This window comes from Hippoglossus hippoglossus, chromosome 12, assembly GCF_009819705.1.
Source record: "Hippoglossus hippoglossus isolate fHipHip1 chromosome 12, fHipHip1.pri, whole genome shotgun sequence".
NCBI classification, from domain to species: Eukaryota; Metazoa; Chordata; class Actinopteri; order Pleuronectiformes; family Pleuronectidae; genus Hippoglossus; species Hippoglossus hippoglossus.
In genome coordinates, this window is record NC_047162.1 from 6,212,740 (window position 1) to 6,233,618 (window position 20,879).

At 42.9% G+C, this 20,879-nt stretch overlaps 1 protein-coding gene across 1 annotated transcript; it reads right to left on the reverse strand.

The window, feature by feature from the left end:
* Nucleotides 1-292: 292 nt before the first annotated feature.
* On the reverse strand, nt 293-7,392 carry zgc:63972 (protein CutA homolog). The gene is made up of 6 exons (XM_034601796.1): nt 7,110-7,392; nt 5,923-6,071; nt 4,700-4,759; nt 2,575-2,620; nt 2,422-2,471; nt 293-1,033 (listed from the first exon to the last, which is right to left on the reverse strand). Exons 1-6 carry the CDS (start codon nt 7,206-7,208, stop codon nt 931-933), a joined length of 507 nt encoding a protein of 168 aa, XP_034457687.1. The 5' UTR covers nt 7,209-7,392; the 3' UTR covers nt 293-930.
* Between the last annotated feature and the right edge of the window lie 13,487 nt (nt 7,393-20,879).

Here is a 20,879-nt window from a genome sequence, read left to right on the forward strand (position 1 = left end):
AGAAAGAGGCTAAAAGTGACAATGACAAACCAATCTCCCTTGTGCTATATATTGTCATACCCTCAATATGTTCCAAAACTGCAAATGCAAATTCTCAATAATAACAAACAGCATTAGATTGACACTCAGCTGAGGCCCAACTTATGGAAACACATTTAAATTCACTGTATCCGCATTTTTATTTGGATCTGCACCAAATTGGACACACTCATAAATATCAGTCCCCTGATATATGCCTGTTTAAAAAAAAAAAAAAAAGATTCGATAAATCAATTAAAATGTTGAAAAACACCCAATTTCGCAATGTTAAAGAAAATGAAAAAAACAAAGATCTGCCACCTGATCCATATCAACACCAAAGGTTAGGGGTTCTTTCCTGACCCATACCGCATCTTTCCACCAAGTTTCGTAATTATCCGTAAAGTATTACTGCTGTTAGAGGAGAGCGTTACCTGTATAAGAAGTGTATCCATATGAAATCAATAATGCAAGAGGTGGAGGAAGAATGCATGATGAAAAAATTGTCCACCTTCAAAAGTTAGTTAGCAGTCGCTTTAATCCATGTTGTGTCAGTTTCTGCAGTGGTCGACTGGATCTGCTCCCCCCCCCCTCCCCCGTCGTGTTATACAATTATGATTGACAGCTGGCAGTCAATCAGAAACATGTATTTTCTGAGGCTGTGGTATAAACCTCGTATAAAGGCTGAAATCTCCACAGTCTCCACACACTCTCCACAGTCTATTGTGGAATTCACTGTGAAAAGATCAGAGCAGCAAGATGAAATAATGTAAATGTCACGTAGTGAACTTTGGTTCAGTCGAGTGCTCCACCACAGTGATCCGAAAGCCTTCAAACAACAGCGTGCACACAAATCGCTGTTTTCCTCCTTCTGCTGCTGCTGCTGAGAGTGGATTTGATTCTAGTGATGCATCAGTCATCTGGAATGGCCTCATCCATCCACTTCATGTAAGCCAAGCTGCCGTCCTCCACCGGGAAGCTAAGGACTTCTGGGTTTGCATAGGGATGCACAGACCTTGGAAGGGGAGCGTCACAAACACAAACATGTCACATAAAACAAACTAGAGGGGCAATCGGAGAGCGCAAACCTCCGCCAAGGCTGATTGGCCACTTCATCATCATATGGCACACACAAATATTCAGATCAGGTTCATATACAATGTACACAGACATTTACTGCAAACTGCTTACATTAAATACAGGGAAAATATCCATTCTCTGAAAGGAAATCTTATTGTTCCACTGAACTGAATAATTTTTAATTCACAAAATCGGGATAAGTAACTGGATCCGCATCTAGTTTGACATGTTCATAGACATCAGCCCTCTACACATGCCTGACCTTTGGATGGATCGGCCCCCTTGATCAAATCCAAAAGTTAATGGTTTCTTCTGTTTTTATAAAATGGTTCAGTAGTTTTTACATAATCCTGCCAAGAGAAAGTTAAACAACAATAAAAACATAGCCTCCTATTGGCGCACGTAACTACAGTATTTATAAACAAGCCCTTTTATACATATAGGTGTATTTAGTCTTTGCCATTATGTCATTTGACTTCTACACTTCGCATCAGTAACTCCTTCAAACCTCTACATCCCTTCTAGTTTGTTTTGACTGAGGCTTCCAAGTAAAACAAAAAAAAAGAGGAAAAGCCGGCTGCACCTGTTCAATCCCTCTCACAACACGACCTTTAACTGAATAATGGTGACACTGCGAAAAACCTACTTGTCTTCAGACAATGTTATCATGGGCTTCACTGCCTAACACCTGCAGATCTAGAAGATATCCTGTGTAGATCAGCATGTTTAAAGCCCCTGATGCTGAGTTTAGAAAAGGAAATAAGGATTAGTTCCTACTAGTAATTTTCACTTAGAATATGTAAGACCTTGCACCTGACATTGCAAAATGTAGATATATAGATAAAGACATTAAACGTCCACTATCTTCTGCAGCTCTATTGAAAATCTAATAATCAATGGCCATATTTTTCCTTAGGAATGTATCTGCTTTTGAATTTGGATCATTTATGAAGTCAGACCTCTAAAAAACAACCCTATTTTGAGCAAAAACAACTAATTCTGCTTCATTTTCTTCCAACAGTTACACAACTGAGCACGTAAGCAACGTTGCTATATTATAAAATATTCTCTTTAAGAATAAAATGTTCTTTGATCGCAGTGACTGCTTTTCCAAATGAAAGCTGTTCTTTACCGAGCCCCTTGTAAGTAAATACATTTCACGCACACAATAAGGCCCTCATTAAAAATACCCACAGAGAACTGTTAGTGCACGTCTACTGCGGTGTGCACAGCATTAACAAAGCTTAAAACCCTTAAATACATGAACGTTTTTCGCAATGACAACACTGAAATAAGCGAATATTACATACGGGGACACCTCACCTCACGTAATCTGTGACTTGCTGGATCCGGGAGGTCTTTGTTTTCACCAGCTGCAACAACAACAGAGACGTCTCATCTTACAGCCCTGACGGCCGTCTCAACAGGCCTAGTGAGTACGTGTTGATCACTGAAGGACTTTCTCACCACACTTACCATCAGAATTTCACTTGCATCCTGGATTTCGCCTTTCCAATAGTACCTACAGACGCAGAGAGGAGAAGACGTCACAGCTATTGTACTACGTAAAGGCCTGTAAATGGCCGTGGAGTATAAGTACCAGCGTGTGTACGAGGTGCAGAGCCTTTACGTTCTGTAAAAAACTGTATTTTATGAAAGAGCACAACAATCACAGCTTGTAATCATATTGTCAACCTGCTCCTCTTGAGGCTTTTATGACTTTAACTGCCTCTTTTCTTTTTTATTTGTGGACAGTGAAAGACAGCACGCCACAAACTGAGAGTCCACATTTAAGAATGCTGCATGACAAATGTGAAGATAAATATTGAAACACACTCCTCATCAATAGACACCAAGCATAGCCTAAGCTAATCTAAAGCAGTGCACAGACTTCATTTGTCTTAAGTGAGAATCTTAAACACAAATATCCATTAATAGATGATTAGATGTCTCCTGATGATGATGAGGTCATGCAGCAGTGGACTAAAAAAGAGGAGTAAAGAGGTAAGATAATTATTTTGAAAAAATAAGAAAGAATAGTCTATGTCTTAGTGTAATACCTTGATATTGGTATCATCGTTACCACCCTTTTACTTGGCATTGGATTGGAAAAGAAAGTCAGTGGTATCGCACATAACTAACCAAATGCCAGAAATGGGAAGTGACGAAGTATAAATACTTTGCTAACGTACTTGAGTTGATTTTTGCTGATATCTGCACTTGAGTATTTACATTTCTGACATTTCAACACAAATACAGATACTCTCGATTCCTTACATTTCTAAAACAGGGTCGTTACTTTCATATTACCTAACCTTAAAACATTTATGTTTTGGGGACTTTCTGGTTGTCCACATAAGGAAGACAAGTCCAGATAATGTGACGGTAAATGGATTTAGGTCTCAAGACATGAGTAATACCTGACACACACACACACACACACACACACACACACACACACACACACACACACACACACACACACACACACACACACACACAAACACCTGACCACCTCCATCAACACCTTCCACCTTAAACTAATCCAACCACATGTTCTATTTTTAGGTTAAACCTCTGTTTGGGTTTCAGGTTTAATGTTTGTACCTTTTCTATTCCGTCACCGTCTCACCTCTACTCCACCTGAGTGTTTCCTTCCTTGTCCCTTTTTATGGTTATACATTAACAGGAAAGCTACACCGTGCATATAAACACACTACACTTGTTTGGGAGGCCAAACTGCCACACATTTTCCAGTGACGGGTAAAAAAAAGTCATCAGACGCAGCCCATTCAACCTCCTGGTTTCCTCAGCCACCAGCAATGCGATCTACAACATATGTGTATATAAGTGTAGGTGTCTACATGTGTGTGAGAGACATTATAACCAAGGCAACATCTATACAACTACGTTTTTGTTTGAAAACAGAGTTTTAAAACTAAACTGATCTCAGTCCATACAAGTGTTTTTAGTCCGTATGATTTTCAATCCCCGTCCATACTCAATCCCCGTCCATGTGACCATGCACATAAAATGGGCATGAGTGTCCCTCTGGAGACAGCAATTGTCCCAGATTGCTCGTATAACAGCTACACTTGTACTTATGTAAACACTTGTATCGTTATAAAATGGTGATTTAATTGCACAACAGCTGTTAGCAAAGACAACGGGGTCAGCAACGCTTGTAATTGATTATCCATGTTGCGTTCTACATTAGTAGCCGAGGCTAATGCCTGTTGTTTTCTAGCTGAAGGGGGGTCATGTGACAGGAGCCCGACGAATAAGCGAAGGCTACCTTGTAGCAGAAAAGACCCAATCAGCGAGGGGGTGTGGTGATTGTTCGCATCATCGTTTTCAAAACATCTCAGTGTCTTCCTGTTCAGACTAAAATGCTGCCCCTAGAGTTTTCTAAAAAAGGTGCAACAGCGTTTCCAAACATTTCAATTTTAGTGGCTCTAAAACTCCAGAGTAGTGTGGACGTTGGGTGTATCTGTCGCCGAGTCAATGTGTTTTCAAACCAAAACGTAGCAGTATGGATGAAGCCTGAGCTCGTTCAGCTTGGTAGAAAGTTGTGTCAAGGCAGGGGTCAGATATGATTTACATTGTGGAGGTCCTGCAGAGAATGTTAACACTGGCTGCCAGCCGCCTCTCCATGATCGCCCTGGAAAAGAAAACAGAACAAAAGTGAGTGAGGATGGAAACAAGGGGGAGGGGGGGCACACCAGCTGTTTATCAATTGCATCATGAAACACAGCTTTTTCTTGACGGTGCTCTTCAAGTGAGCTGCAGGAAAAACACGCGAATGCAGTAAATTCTCGACGGAAAACAGAAAAGACAGTAAACTTTTGCTTTCTGCCGCAGCTCAGCTAATATCATAGTTTATCACCAGCTCCACAATCTTCCCTCCTCACACCAGGGGCTCGTGGAAGACGAAGTGATTTACTTCTCTGGCGTCTGCTCTGTGGCTACTCTCTCGTCCTGACATGTGGTAAATTGATTGAGCTCATTTACATGCAGCAAAAAACCAAGGAGATGAGAGTGCAAACGCAGCGCTCCACCAGTTGTGGGGTTGACAAGATTGTATCTCTCCCCTCTGTAAAGAAAAGTCACCAACGCCTCACTGACTTCGAGTGTTATACTCACTTCGACTAAAATTGCAAATCGCAATTCAGACACCGAAGAGACATAATTTAATCAGCATCAAGAATAATGGAAAATTCCAAAACGTATTGACTTTTTTTGCAGAAAAGTTAGATGAGATGATACTATTTATTTCTGTGAGGTAAATATGAAGCTAGAGCATAGACTGTATATACTGTAAAGATGGACGACGGGACTGCTACCAAAAAGTGAAGCCAGAGCTACTTGATCGCCACCTGGTGGCTGGCTGCAGTATAGGGCATAAACCCACCTCCTCAACTTTAGTGGATGGAATATGATTTTTTTTGTTTTTTCATATGTTATGCAAGTCTTGGACCAATTGATTTCACGTTCAGATTTGTAAAAAGGAAAGAACATATTAAATTTGAGGTGTGGATCCAAACAAAGTTTCGGATAACGAAATTTTTTTTATCACCTTCTTTATCTTTATCTTAACATTGTGAGAGTTTTCACAAAGTTCTGATGGGGATAACTCCTGCATCTTGATGACAAAAATCTGGAATGTTTAAGGAACTGATATTTATGATTGCCTGAAAAATCATGTGGCTAGATTGAATTTAAGGGGACTGTTTGGCGGAGCAATGCGCTCGACTGACTGCCATTCAGTTTTAAAGACTGTGACACATAACCTGAAATTACTGCGGTGACCACTCAGCACTGTACCTGCCGATGTCTTTGGCTGCCTGTTCGTTGGGGCTGTTGAGGAGCAGCACCGAGTGGTGGCCTGGCACGTAGCTCCCCGTGAGGGCTGAGTGAAGCAGGACGCCAATGGACCACAACCCAGGATACAGGGACACAGACAGGACCAGCAGCTGGAGAAGACATGTCAACAACAGACTCAAAGAGGAGGCGGACGATTGGGTCTGTACATAAGTGATGTGAACATGTGGTTGTCACATACGTCTGCATGAGGGGGGAAGTGCAATTTAATTATCTCCCACCCACTGAAAGGTTTGCCATGTTTGGATTGGATTCACTATTTATCCCTTTATTATTTGGCGCTGTCCTTCACAGATAAATGATTACAGCTGTGCCTTGGCTCGGCTCGGACGCATCAAGCAAATTATAATCTGCCCTACTTCTTTGTGCAGCATTGCAGCCAGACATGGATACATGCAACACAAACATGCTAAAGGGACACAAATACAAATTTATCACAATACACATTTTCCACGGCAGCCATTTTGATATGAATTAGAAGGCAAACAGAGGTGTTAATACTGATTGCATTAATTATCGCGATAGAGCAAAACCTAAATGAATGTGATTAGTATTAAAGGGATAGTTCACCCAAAAATTAAAATCAGGGGTAAACAATTGAAGTAACTGGTGACCACATCTTTAAACTGGTGCGGTTTGTGAGCGCCAACATCAACGCGGCTCCAGAGGAGGATAACAGCGGACATTGAGGCTAGAAACAGCCGTGTCGAGTAGAATTTGAATGTCGGGGCTTATGGACACTTGGTTGACACCTCAGGAGCAGCATGGAGGCATTTTATGTTTTTCTTCTGTTGTTGTTTTTTTTTACGTTTGAAGAAGTGGTCACCAGTTACTTCAATTGTATTGGATTTGGAGTTTTGTGAACTCGAACACTTCACCCCATCCTCCAACGGCAGTGCATTTTCATTTTTTGCGTGAACTATCCCTTTAAAGAATGTGATTAGTATTAACACCTGTGTTTAACTACTGTTTCATGTCAAAATGGCTGCAGTGAAAAGGGTCTATAGTATTTCCAATTTCTTCTCATCATGGGTTACTTTGCTCCAAAAAAGGTTTTCATGTCTGAGATGATCACTCTAGTCACTAGAGTGATCATCACTAGAGTCTAGTCCATAAAAATAATCTCTTACCATTAATGACATGAAGAGCACCGAGCGGAGGGCAGAGTGGGAGAGGGCCTCTTTGTGGCACCACTGGAGGAGCATCCTGGTGGTGGCAGCGAATGTCATCCCCTCAGTCCAGCTGCTGCAGACACAAGGCGGGTCACACTGTGCACAAGTTCATTCATTACCAGTCCCTGTCCCTGTGTAACTGGTGTGCTGTCATTTCTAGACCCGCTCCATGCCTCGTTCAAACAGCTGCGGTGTGGGAAGTCATCGCTTTTAAACAAGAGGTGTGTTGATGTGTTGACAGGTGGCTCTGGAGGTCAAGGACAGTGATTAATGTCTGCGCCGTTCAATTGGCTGCTCACTCTTCCTGACACAACAGCGGACCAATCAAATTGCTCGTTCACCGTTCCGCTGCCCCTGCCTCCTGCCCGGGGTCATAATCGGCTTTGGTGTTTTTAACCGTGTGTGAACACAACTCACTAAGAGTGAGAGAGTGTGTGTGTGTGTGTGTGTATGAGAGAGGGAGGGGGACTGAGGGAGAGAGGGAGAGAAAGAGAGAAAGGTTGTGAGTGTGCGAGAGAATAGAGAGAATGTGTGTGTGTACATGTGTTCGAGAGAAAGAGAGAGTGTTTTTAAGTGTGTTAGTGAGAGAGAGACACACACAGACAGAGAGAGAAAGAGTGTGTGCGTGTGAGAGAGAGATAAAGAGAGGGAGGGAGGGGGGGAAAGAGAGAGCGTGTGTGTGTATGTCTGTGTGAGAGTGAGACAGTGAGCGAGACAGAGAGAAAAAAGAGAAAAGAGATATTGTGTGTGTGTGTGTGTGTGTGTGTGTGTGTGTGTGTGTGTGTGTGTGTGTGTGTGTGTGTGTGTGTGTGTGTGGTGTTGTGGTAATGTGAAGCTACCACTGTTTTGTAAGGATGCCCTTCAGTGTTGGAACTTTAAACTACATTTTGTTTGTTTTACTCCTGTGTCAGTGGTCATCAAAATGGTCACAAGATAAGTTGCAGGGTTCACAAAGTTGTTTTTGAAAAACACATTGTAAACTGGAGAATGGTTTTAATGTTACACCGGCTGCACGAGAGTGTGTGGATACCTGAGCTGAGCCTGTCAATAATTGCCGGGTTTGGACAAAATATTTTGAAATGCGGGTTGGGTTCGGTCATGTTGGCTGAGCTAGCTACTTGATTTTTCCCACTGCTCTTGCTTGTAATCAAGAAAAACATCCGATTCGAGTCGGGTATGGACACAAATACAGAATGCCTGTCGTTTTGGGGTCGGGATCGGTTAGTTTTTTTTCACCGGTTTGGGCAGAAAACTCTAGAATACACCAATTTGCCTTGATTTTAACATTGGTGCAGTGACTCAGTTTTAGAACACACAGGCAGCTCACTGTGTATATGTATATAAATATATATATACACGATTGCTGTTGGTTTAACAAGTTTAAAACTTTAATTGTAGTTTCTTTGAATGTGCAACTCAAGTTTATACTTCTAAGGTGGAAATACCCAACCATGTTGTTGACTGCTTATTTCACTCACGATATCACGTATAAAAACAAGGTTAAAACTTGATTTTCGCTGGAGGGAGTCCTTAACAATGGGCTCCTCTTATTGAGCAGATCAAATAATATAATTACACAACACAAAAGGTCCACATACACTTTCATATTCGTGTGGACGAAACATTAGAAATAATAGTCTTCACAAACCCTCACCACAGCAACCAAACTGTTATAAGCACTTAAGTCACTGCAGTCACTAAGACAACAAATTTAAAACACACCAGTATGTTACATTGAAGTTTGAATGACTATTACAAGAAGTTAGACTTTGGAGCTTTAAGTGGCATGTAATAATTAACACTTAAACACCATTTGCTTTGTTTGTTTGCTTTCACACTGAAGTGCAGAATATTCTGCAACAAAATAATTATGTGCAGATACAAGTGAAAACACACATCCATCAAAAAAGTGCTCTGTACTCTTCTGTCCCTGTGAGGCTCTGTGATTTGCGGATGCTCGTGTAAATTGAACGGTGCCCTGCAAACACACAGATGTACAATGTGACTCGAGTGCACTCAACCCACACGTCTCACCACACACGGTGAGTAAAGCAACTTGTCCTTTCAGATAAGCTACAGAGGAAATCCAAGGACACTGTTCGCCTGCATGCGAATGAAGAAGATTCAGACAAACAGGAATCTTACAGGAATATGAATAATTCAGTGCTGGATTATTGATGCAAGAAACTGATTCAGCCTTGCTTGGCATTTTATTTGCATTTACAGACCAGAGGTATGGTGTGGGCCCAGACATAAGGAAAACAGATGAGTAAAGGAAAAGTATTTCAGCATGGCAGCTAAATTTGTTGTTTGGTCGTACAATTCAATATTGATGAATAAAGTTAGCTCATTGAAGGTCTGGATTTTCAAAATAAAAAGTGGTTCTGTGCAGGATGTCCACATGGGGGAGCTGTGGGTCCACACATCTCTCTCTCTCGCTGCATCATCCTGTCCCTCGTTTGAGAATAAATGAAATGTAGAGTGTGCATTTAACATGTATAAAACTCTCATCGACTAAAATGAAATGTAAATTCTCTTTGTGACTCATCCCATTCAGTTTTTTGTTTTGTTTTCTCCTTGACCATCTTCCCCCGTCACCACCCTCCACGTTCACCCGACACGACGTGGATCGCAGAGCAAGCGGCAGGGGGCGCCAGCGGGGGCCGCGGCGCCTCAGACCCCAAACCAATTTATTTCCCAAGCTCACTCAGGCTTCTTTTGAGAGCCCATCAGAGAACTCCAATAGAGCCACTTAAGCCACTGTTCCCCAACATGAAAGAAGGCAGCCAAAATAGAGAGATAGGAAGAAAGGCGAGGAGCCAGGGGAAGAGGCGTTTGATCTGCTTGTTCTGGGGCATCACTCAGAAGGGCTTGCTTCCCCTGAGGAGAAGCTACCGAGGCCTTTTTGTCCCTGAGTCTAATGCGAAAAATAAGAAAAAAAAATTCTTTATTTCCATCTATGCTTTTTGTGTGTTTGCACATAACGAGGCCATAAGGTCTACAGTAAGAGCGGAAAGGGGAAAGTGAGAGTTGAAAAGAAGAAAGGTACAAAGGAATGTGCAAAAGAGGTGCCTCGCCTAATTCTCCATTAAACTGCAATTGTCTCTCCGTGCGATCAATGAAGTTGCCTCGCTGTGAAATAAAACAAATTATAGCAGGGAGAATTAGAGAGATGAAGGGAGCGCAGAAAACAAAGACTGTGTGAGTGCGGTGGGTGAATAAGAGAAGGGGAAGGAACTCTTTGGACTCTCCCTGTGTGGCAGTGCCATTACTGCACTGAATGGGAGGTATGGGACGTGAGGAAAGATACTGTGGACACGAGAAGACACGCGAAGGTGAGGAAAGTGTTAATGAAGGGACATCCCAGGCTGTGATTATCTCTAAAGGAATTGCCTGGCACTCCCAAAGAGGTTAATTAAAAAAGTCATGGGGGCCGAGCAGGGAAGTGTCTCCATCACTGCTGTGAACTCCCGTGACCCTTCCATCCCCTCAGACGGACAAAGCCATCCATCACGGCTGATTCCCGGCCTGTCTGGCTCCTGCCGGTGCCACTGAATTCCCTGAGTGACTAAAATAAAACCCCACAGATGTCTATGTGGCAGCACCACATCTCTGACAAGCGACGAGAAAAAAATAAACCACCGCCAAGACATCCCCTGGCTGAAGTCCCCCAGGTAATGAAACCTCTCTCCTTTCAAGGATAACACAAACACCATGGGCCTGTATCTTATACCCAGTGTAAAGCAGCGCAGAGCATTATGCAACGGTCTGTTGCTGTAGTTTCACATCGACGCAGCTTTCCCCCTCCAGAGCCCACATTGTTTAAATAGCAAATGAGCTCTCATGGAGCGTTACTTTCTGCAGGACTAACACAAACCTGGTCTGAAGTCAAAGGTCTTGTTTTTAGGGCACACTATCAAGATAGAATGCACCAACACAGGCGGGTGCATAAATTGGTTTACTGCAAGTTACGCCCAAAACACAGCCATGACTATAGACTGTGTATAAAGATGGATGGTGCATCTCCACTGCCTCTCACCATCCAGAATTGAAGCCAAGATTCTATGAATGATGGCATCTTGTGCCATTCTTGTGTCATTAGGAGTCTGCGCTGTAGCAACCTGGGGATGGAGCTACGATATCGATGTCCTGCCAATATGCAGACTCAACCAATTGCAAGTCAGTCTTAGCTGTCAATCATGACCTTTTTAAATTATAAAATAAGTAGAATGGCACCCAGTAGAGCGCAGACTTAAGCCAAGGCCCAACAGTCCCCTTGCATTCAACCAAGCTGCATCAAATTACACACACACATAGATATCAGTCTCCTAAATATGCCTGATACATTTCATCAAGATCCATGAATTATTCCTTGGGAAATCTGTGAAAACGACAAAAAAGTGCATTCTCCCCTTCGTCCGTATTCACGATAAATTTTATTGTTCCTTTCTCTGTCCATGTTCAGTTTTCTGATTCAGCTCGAACCCTGAAAACAAATCAATTGTCTCAAAATTGCAAATTGTGGTTTATTTGTCAAGTTCCTGGAGACAGAGAACATATCTCAGAATGTTAAAGAAAAGCACCAAAATGTAATGAGTTCTTCCCAGACCCAAACCACATCCTTCCAGAAAGTTTTGTGGTAGTTTTGATGTAATTTTGCTCACAAACAAACAAATGGTCAGGGATGAAAAAATAACCTCCTTGGTGAAAGTAATTAATATACAAACTTACCAAAACATGAACAATTGCATGCACATCAGTGGGATAAGAGCTACCTAAAAATGACAGATTTTTTTTGTATTTTGAGTTTTAAGTTTGGTCCCATCCACTAACATGGGGGATGCAGGGTTTATGACCTATACTGCAGCCATCCACCAGGGGGAAATCAAGAAGCGTTGTCTTCTCTTTTTGGAATCTGTAATGTCTTCCATCTTTGTATACATTGCACGGCGTTACACAATAGCGAAAGCGAATTTGGGCACACCATAAATGTACTCGCTCAATGCACACAGATCGTTAATATGGAGCCTCATAACTTCTCACCTTTCCCATTCTCTTCATTGACGTTCTTCTTTTCATACCCTTCTATGTCATAACTACTGGAGCGCATCAGACCATTCATCACAAAACTGAGCTGACTGTCACGTTGTTTACTCCTCTCCTGCTCTCCAGTAAAGATTGCAGAAGTAGCACATTTATGTTTGTTTAGCAACATAAGCACACTGTTCATATCCAAAACCACGGGGTAAGCGTTTAAGCCCGCCGCAAAAGGAAAGCAGAGTATATGAGCATTGACTTCCCCACCACAGCATGAAAGAATCAGCCACCGTCAATGAGAAATCCCTCCAGCAATCCCCGCTGAGAAGAGGGATTTGTCATCCCTATTCCCCCAGTTTTTGGAGGCGAGGACAAAGGTGCGATAATGTGCAAAATGGAGAAACACCGCGGGGACAAAAGTGAGCTACAGAGACAGAAGAAGGGAAGACAAGAGGGGAGACAAAGAGAGAAAAATGGGGTGCTCTCTGTGATTGGTTTTTGAGAGAGGACGGAGACTCCGGAGCTGTCGTACAGGAAAAAGTGAAACATTTTCATAAATCTTTTCTTGGGAGAGTGGCTGGAGGCTTGAATCACATCACGCTTGATTGGCTGAGAGGGAGAAGCCGATCAGGAGCGCAGGGAGCCACCTTCTCGACACACACACAGAAATAAAACCAAACCCCAATGCTTCCTCATTAAACTTTCCTCTCCGAGCCGTCTGCAGCATTCCTCGTGCTGACGCAGGTAGAATAAGCTCATTCCCGCTCCATTCTTGCGCTGAGTGCACCAAAATTCAGAGAATTGGGGAAAGCATAATAACTTCAGACTCCCGAGTTAGAGTGCCTGCAGGCAATAAAGTGGAGGATGAACAGTGGAGACTTGATGGAAGAGGAGTGTGTGTGCAACGGAAACGGGGGTACTGCTCTTGACTGCCTCACGAATCCTCCTGTAAGTATTTATTTTGAACATGTCCCATAGGGATGCTACGATCGGTGACGTGCATTCAACGTAATGAATTGAATCACACACACAAATGAGCCATGTTGGCGGGCTTATGGTTCCGTTCTGGAGAAATTCTGTCGGGCGATGCAAAGGCAAGGTCATTTGGAAAAACATGGCACTTCGGAAAAAAATTAAATCAATAACCTCACTGATGTTCTGTCCATTCCACAGATCAAACTTTGAGGCCGGCGCGTAGTTAGGACGAACCATCAGAAAGTGGCATTATGGAAATGCTGGAATCACCATGAAAAGGGCAGCCAGAGGCACGCTCAGGGCAACCTTTTATATACAGCGCTTAATCAGCCGAGCAACTGCCTTCGCTCCTATTTACCCTGTTTATGAGTCACCCCCCTAAATCTGCAACCACTTCATCGAATCTCTTCTCCTCCCCTCTTCATCCTCTCCGCTAAGAAAGCAGCCGCTTCTTTCCTGTATTCATTGTTTTCCACCTGGGCCTTGTTCAGCTCACCTTATTATTCAGACCTTCACTGCCAGCCTGCTGATAACCTCCAACTGCTGTGAGCAATTAACAGGAGTTCACCCGCTGTATGGCGTCCGCGAGGAGGAATCCCTTTAGAGCCGGAGGAGAGGCGGTGCAGGGAAGGTGAGGAGCGAACAAGGTGGAGAATAGAATAAGAGATAGATGGTCATTCAAATGGAAATCAATGCTAATGAATGGCTTGCTTTGTGCAATGTGGCGATAAGGAAACGACCAGCTTTAGAGCACGCTGCTCTGATGTGCGTGGGGTTTTTTTGTGTGTGTGTGTGTGTGTGACCAAACTCTGATAAGGATGGTTGATATCAAGGATGCACGACCCACTCCGCGAGGCACAGCAAACACAGGTGTCCTGACCCATTAGAAAGTGGTCTAACCTAAAGACTGAGTCAATATCCGGGGTGTTGTATCGATTGAGCGACTGTGACTGATTTGCTGTGGTTCACATGATGCGGCCAATACAGATGAGAGGTTATTAAAAGCAGCCTTTGTCGCTATTTCCCCCTTGATCATGACCTGCAGAGTTTGAAACTTTGTGAAATATGTCGCAGAGCGGGGGGCGCTGTGGTTAAAACTGACAGATCAAACACGCAGCCGATACCTGACATAAGCAGGTAAAAGTTTTAGTTTCATGACACTATTCACACCTTGTGTCAGTGTCAGCAGGGCGAGAAATCTCAGTCTCACAATGTTGGAGAAAGTAAAAAAAAAAATCCTATATCCACGTTGTAAGATTTCATGGGTTCTTCCTTGGGTCATGCCCCACAGTAGTTTTAAGGGAATCCTGCTAATAACAAACACACAAGGCTCAACAGTCCTCGTATGAAATCACATTTAAACTCACTGGATCTGGATTTTATTCCTTTCTGCAGCAAATTGCACACACCCATAGATATTATAGATATATTTATTTGTTTAGTTTTTTTAAGATCTAGGAGTTTTGCTCTTTGAAATCAACGAAAATGTTGCAATGTTAAAGAAAGTGAATCTTCTGGATCTGCACCAACATTTAAAGCTAGGGTTGGTCATCCCTGAAAAGATAGCAAGTGGCTACACTACAGAAAAAAATTCAATTGACATATCCCACCTACTCCCATCGAGCCTCTCGTCAAAACTACGCCCCCCAAAACACAAACATGCACGTCCTGACAACTGATAAACTTTTCTGTGAGGCACTCGCTGACTTCAGGCTATTGTCTCTGCTTCAGTTTGTCTCTCGGGCTGAAGACTGGTCATGTGCAGCGAGAGCACCGGCAGTGTGCGTTGGCAGGCGGTGACGGACAGGCGCGCCGCCACACGACCAATAATTTCATTTGGACTGGATAAAATGATACATGCTTTTTTCTTTTTATCTTCAGAGGACTTTATTTATTGATGCTATCAGGACGGGAAGAGGATTTCAACAAATAAGATAAAAAGTGTCTTGGAAACAAATGACCAACCCTACTAATGACTTCTTCCCTGATCCATACGGCATCATTAAGTAAATCCGTAAGGTAAAAAGGTGTCTTCTCAATAAACTGATTATGGTTTATCATGTGTAACAAAATGCAGATAAAAGTGTAGTTGTCATCGGACCACAATGCATTTATTTGCTTGGCTAAACAAGGTTCCTGTTGAGAAGAAGAAGGTGTTGGTATTCGCAACAGCTTTGAGAAGCCACACAGGCAAAGTCAGGTGTGGGAGTAGATGGTGGTGGTAGGGGGAGGTTGTTCTCCAAATCGCTAATTAAAGTGGGAAGGTGTATAGGAAAACTACAAATTAGACATGCGTCCCCGGTGGTATCAAGTATTTTGCAGGTTGCAAACATATTTGCTCTGCCTGTTTATATGCACATACAGTATTTGTTGGCCTCGGCAGTTTCCGCGGGTGCTTACAATGCGTATGGTTGGGAGGGTAGAAGTTTACAGTGGATAACAATAGAAGCGGGAGCGTCGGAGATCAAACGATTTTATTTCTGTTGTAACTGGGAGAAGGGGGCTCCTTCCCTGTCTCTTCTGGGACCGCTGCTCCAGATTCTGATATCCATTTTCCCTTTGTTTTCTCTCTTGGCCCTTTGAAATATTTAGCGAGAATCCCTGACGAACACGTATTAACGTGTGTATGTGTGTGTGTGTGTGTGTGTGTGTGCATTTACAATTACTACGCTCCTTCCAGGCATCAATCGTCCACTGTGTGCTCAACATCTGGATGTGGACAGTCATTCCCTCTGGACAAGGACAGATCGGGTTTAGCATGGAGCTCCTCCTGAGGGAATGCTCATCCCGGCCCAGCCTTGGCCCCTCATATTATTCCACCACTGGAGGCTCCACTAAGGAACCTCTCAATAATTACCCCTCTCCATCTCTTTATTCCTTCATTTATCTCTTCCTCTGTTACACTGGTGCTACTGTAACCTCCCCCCATGGGTTGGGTTGGGTTCCTCGCCGCTTTACCTTCACCTGCAGATGTTGACAGAAGTGAAAAATATGCAACCTTATATATATATTATATACTGTGAGAAAAAAAAGCAGGTCAAACGCTGTCTATTAGCAGACAAAGAGACACATCTTTGGGCTGTGTTGTGTAAGAACTCCCACCAGACGACATGCAGTATAATAAACCAATATTTCATTAACATCAGATAATGCTGCTGTGGCCCCCGCAGCCCCCAGAATGCCATTTCACCTCTGCAGAGCACAACCTCTGAGAACCTCTCCTTGCAATCTGTAGCACCTTGTTAGTGCACACACACCATATGAGGCCTGTTGTATTAGTTATTCTAATGCATGTCTTGTTATCCATATAGATGAGAGAGGGACTGGAGCAGCAGATGGCCGGGGAAAGAGGGAGTCGGAAAAAAAAAAAATCCTCCAGGAATGCGAGGATCGTATTCATCGCTCGCACACACCTGGAGACTCGCGGGGTGCACCCTCTGCCTCCAAATATTCCACCGCTCGCCAATTCGGCTCTGAGGTGTCCTGGCGAGAAGCCACTCAGCCGGTTGTGTTTAAAAGTTGGCGGAGATTTTAATCTATGCTCGCTCTCCAAGAGTTTCCTGCCGGATCTCTGTTATTTCACACTCTGAGAGGTATTAAAGCGTGTCAGTAAAATGGTTTCTTCACAGGTTAGGATCCTCGGAAGCGATGAATTATACAGAGGGTGTGGAGTTTGCCTCGTCGGCTTTGAAACTACAGAACATTTTCTTTAATTACTCGCACATGCATTCACAAAGCACACGTAAGCCTTTGCTGAGCTAATTGATTGTATGTTTTTCCACATATCAGTGGATCTAGGATTTTTCTAAATCAGGGGCGACAGTTAAGACAGAGTAGCCGATTATATGTCCAATATACAGGCACAATTCCTGGTTTGGTAAGATGCACATTTAAATCAAACTTTGTGTACCTAGAAAATAAAACATTTTAACAAATTGCTATATATTTCTCTTATATTTTTCGAAGACTACTGACAGGACAGAGGCACTTCAGATTTCAGCTGGGGCCGATGCCCCCTGGCATCACCCCTAAATCTGCCCCTGAAACAAATACAAATTAGGGTCTAAGTAGATTATGAAACAAAACTGGAACGGTATTGTAAACATATATAGGCATGTTTAAAAAAAAAAAGAAGCATATACTAACTATTATTGTCTCATTAGGAAAAAACTATTTCACCACTCACTTCCTGTAAGGAAAAACCTGCCTGTCAGTCTTTTGGAGGACTGATAGTCATAAATTGTTTATTAATCCTGTATAGAGCATTAGGTAAGATCTGCTCTTAGCTGGAAAATAGACCCATTACAGTGTAACTGCGATGTGAGGTGGAGGGGAAAAAAACCCTTAAAAGGTTTTCCTATTGCATCAGTTAGCTTGTATTTGTAAGAGCAGCTTGGCAAGAGAGGGAAAGAGCCACAGAGACACAGCGGCAGGAACAAACAAGACGGCCATAAGCTGGAGATAAAAACCCAGGCTATGGTAAAGTGGTATTCTTTAGATTCTCCCCACCATTGTCCACATGACCCTTTTTCCGTGTTTGTGCGCTGGCCCGGTGACCTCCTTCTCCCGCCTGACACAATGAAGACAGACGAGCTGCTCCGAGACCTGCTCTGTTTTGTCCAATTTTTTCCCACCTCTGCGCGGCTTTCTCCTGACTGTTACACACCTGCATGGTCTACATTAGAAAAATGCGTCGCTTTCTGTGTGCGCCCTTGTTTAGCCACGCATTACGGTGCAATCAGTGGCGCGAGGAAAAAGACACGCCACCATCAGCGAGGTCAACAGAAACGTAGCCTCCGTGATCCACTTAGAGTCATAATTTATCCGTGTGTGTCTGTCTTTGTGTATGGATCGAAAAAAAGTAACACAACACGGTGAAGATACATTCTTTGAAAACACACGAAGAGAAAATAATGTGGTAAAACTGCTCACTTGATCAATCATATTTAACTGAGACCGAGCTCCGTGTGTTATTAATGCATCGCATAATCAACCTGTAATGTAGGCTACATAAAGAATGAATGTAAGCCATTGGCTTTGAGTAATGAAATGAGGATGTACTTCACACTCCAAGGAAGTAGCTGGGCACCAAGTATAGCCTTTGATGCATGTGTTTGGCCTACTCCAAGCCCATTGGGACTGTCTACAGAGGACCATTACTTTTGTTGTCATTGCTAACTGCATCTCACAGGAGACTTCGCCACATAGCCAGAATATTGCTTTTCCAATTTCACCCCCTTTTCGATATATGACCTCCCGATATACAATGAGTGCATTGATTTCCACTCAAACCTTAAAATAATCCGAGAAACCTCGCCAGGAAGGACAAATTGAAAACAGAACGTATCAGCGATGTTTCATTTTTCCCTCCTAGGCTCCTTCCGTTGCGTGTCCATCAGTGGCTCATTCCACCCACTCCATCTCATCACTTGTCAAAACATTTTGCTGACTCCAGCGGTCCAGGTAATAACTATTGTGGGGTGATGCAGTTAATAATATCAAGTAGACTTGAGAATTCCCCGCCACCCCCTCTTCATACGTATTGAAAATCAATGTCTATAATAATGAAAACTTATTGCCACTCCCGGTGCATTCTGCACGGAGCAAAACAAATGAACTGACCCGGTGTCAAACATATCCACGCTCCTTTGTGACACCTGAGCAGATTCGACCACTCACTCACTCACTCACTCACTCACTCACTCACTCACTCACTGTTTACTGGACCTCAGAAAAATGAGAAATCCAATCCGATAGCAAGGCTTATTTCCGCTGTTTTCATCTTCTTTAGAAATGTTTCAGTTTCCAAAAGGAAAAAAAGGGCTAGTTTTCAAGTTTGACAGGAAAGGTTAAAATGTGGAGGAATGAACGAAAATAAATACAAACATTCTTTATCAAACAAGTGTCGTAGATTTCAGCTTTCCCGCCACGTAAAGCGGTAAGTTTCACAAGCTCCTGAACAGAAAAAATCCTTGTAGCAAATATCATGACATAAAGCTGGAATAAAATCACCATCCAAGTGAAAATTAAAGATGGCAGTACTCCCTGACTGGCCTATAATAGGGTTTTTATGTGCAGCCGTATAAAAAAAGAAACGTAGTGATCTGTGAAAAAAGGGAGAAAGGGGGAGAAAAATTACAAAGCGTCTCCGAGGGCCTGTCTCGTTATTATTAGTTTTAGATGAAAAACACAAACGCTACCCAAGAGGCAGCGGCATGCAGCAGGCAGGCGTTCTCTGACATTTGAAGGGGTGGCAGATTGGGAGTGGGTGAGCTGCAAAAGTAGCAGAACTCCTCCATGAACACAAGAAGTTGGCAAATAGTAGCTGGGGCTATACTTTCTCCCGACTTCACTTCAGTCACGCAGGCGACTGACCCCCACGGCCAAAAGGTCTCCTGAAGTCAGTGTTTACATGTTATAAATCACAGTATAAGCAGGGTTATGTATATTCACTCATTCTATCTATGGAGCTTTACTTTTCAAATCTATCTATAATTTAAATAACAATACAAAACATTTTTTCACCTAAAAAAGTCAAGAGTACAGCCCCACTCCTACATGAACCGTGTACTGTGCACTAGATTTCTCGAAGTTTGCCAAAGTTCAAAAAGGCATTCATAAGTTCAGGAGTGTTTCAAGGGACTTTGAGGGCTCCAGAAAGAAGGGGCCTGGGGGGCCCTACATCAAACCGAACGGAACCCCCCCTAAACCACAACATTCAAATTTTCAACCTATTATTTTATCATCAAAATTATAAACAAAGTGCATACTGTGCATGCTATGGCCTCTATATGACGATGGGCAATATGACTGCTCCCCAAAAGTGAATCCATAATGTCTCGGCTGGCTGGCTGCAGCCACCTCCTCCATGTCAACACATGGGAAATGGACCAAATCAAATGGTTAAAGGACTCGTCAAGCACATTTTCTCAAAGATGGTTTCTGTCATTTTAGCTTGTTCTTATCACATTGATGTATGTCCCAGCGCCTATTGTTCCAGTAAGATGGGTTTTATTTGATGCAGTAAAAACTGTAAAAACAGGGTGAAACGTCGTGATTGACAGCTGAGACTGTCTCGGGATTCGTTGAACCTGTCTCAGTGGGACCACGCTACAACGACTCTGTCTCCTGACTGCTTCTGCACAGGCTGTGTCTCCATATGTGCAAGATGGCAGCTCTAATCTGGGATATTTGGGCTTCATTTTTGGATAGTGGGAGGAAGTGAACGCGCATCATCCATCTTCACACCGTCAATGGTGCACGACATAAATAACAGTAAACTAGTGAAGTTTAAGTTTAAACGCCAACCACCACCTCGGGTAAATATATACGCATTTAAACAATTGCCTGCTTTACCTACTCTGATGCAACGCTGCTGCATAAGTTCACAGTTGAAAACATTCCTGAAAAAGCTACGAGATGATGGATACTTGTGATGTCTCACCTGAGGACATTCTATGCCAGACTCTTTGGAGAGGTCCATTGCATCAGTCTGCAGCTCTACCCGGTCTGGTCAACAACAGCCATCGGGCTGAAGAACGGAGAGGAAAAAAAAGTTCGACCACTGCAGTGGTTTCACAAACAAACCATATATATTTTAGAGCAATGAAAAGCTCATTAACTTCAGTCAGTGATAACTTTTACCAAAGGTTAGAAGTGGGAGAGAGGAGGTCAAATTATTTAGTTTGTAGTATCCAACTTGTTTTAATGACAAAA

Bases quoted from the DNA above. Each gene is read 5' to 3' on its own strand.
- zgc:63972 (XM_034601796.1), bottom strand. From the start codon at position 7,208: ATGACATTCGCTGCCACCACCAGGATGCTCCTCCAGTGGTGCCACAAA. The intron at 6,072-7,109 runs GTAAGAGATTAT...TGTCTTCTCCAG, and splicing joins TGCTCTTCATGTCATTAATG to CTGCTGGTCCTGTCTGTGTC. The intron at 4,760-5,922 runs GTACAGTGCTGA...TTTCTTTTCCAG, and splicing joins GCAGCCAAAGACATCGGCAG to GGCGATCATGGAGAGGCGGC.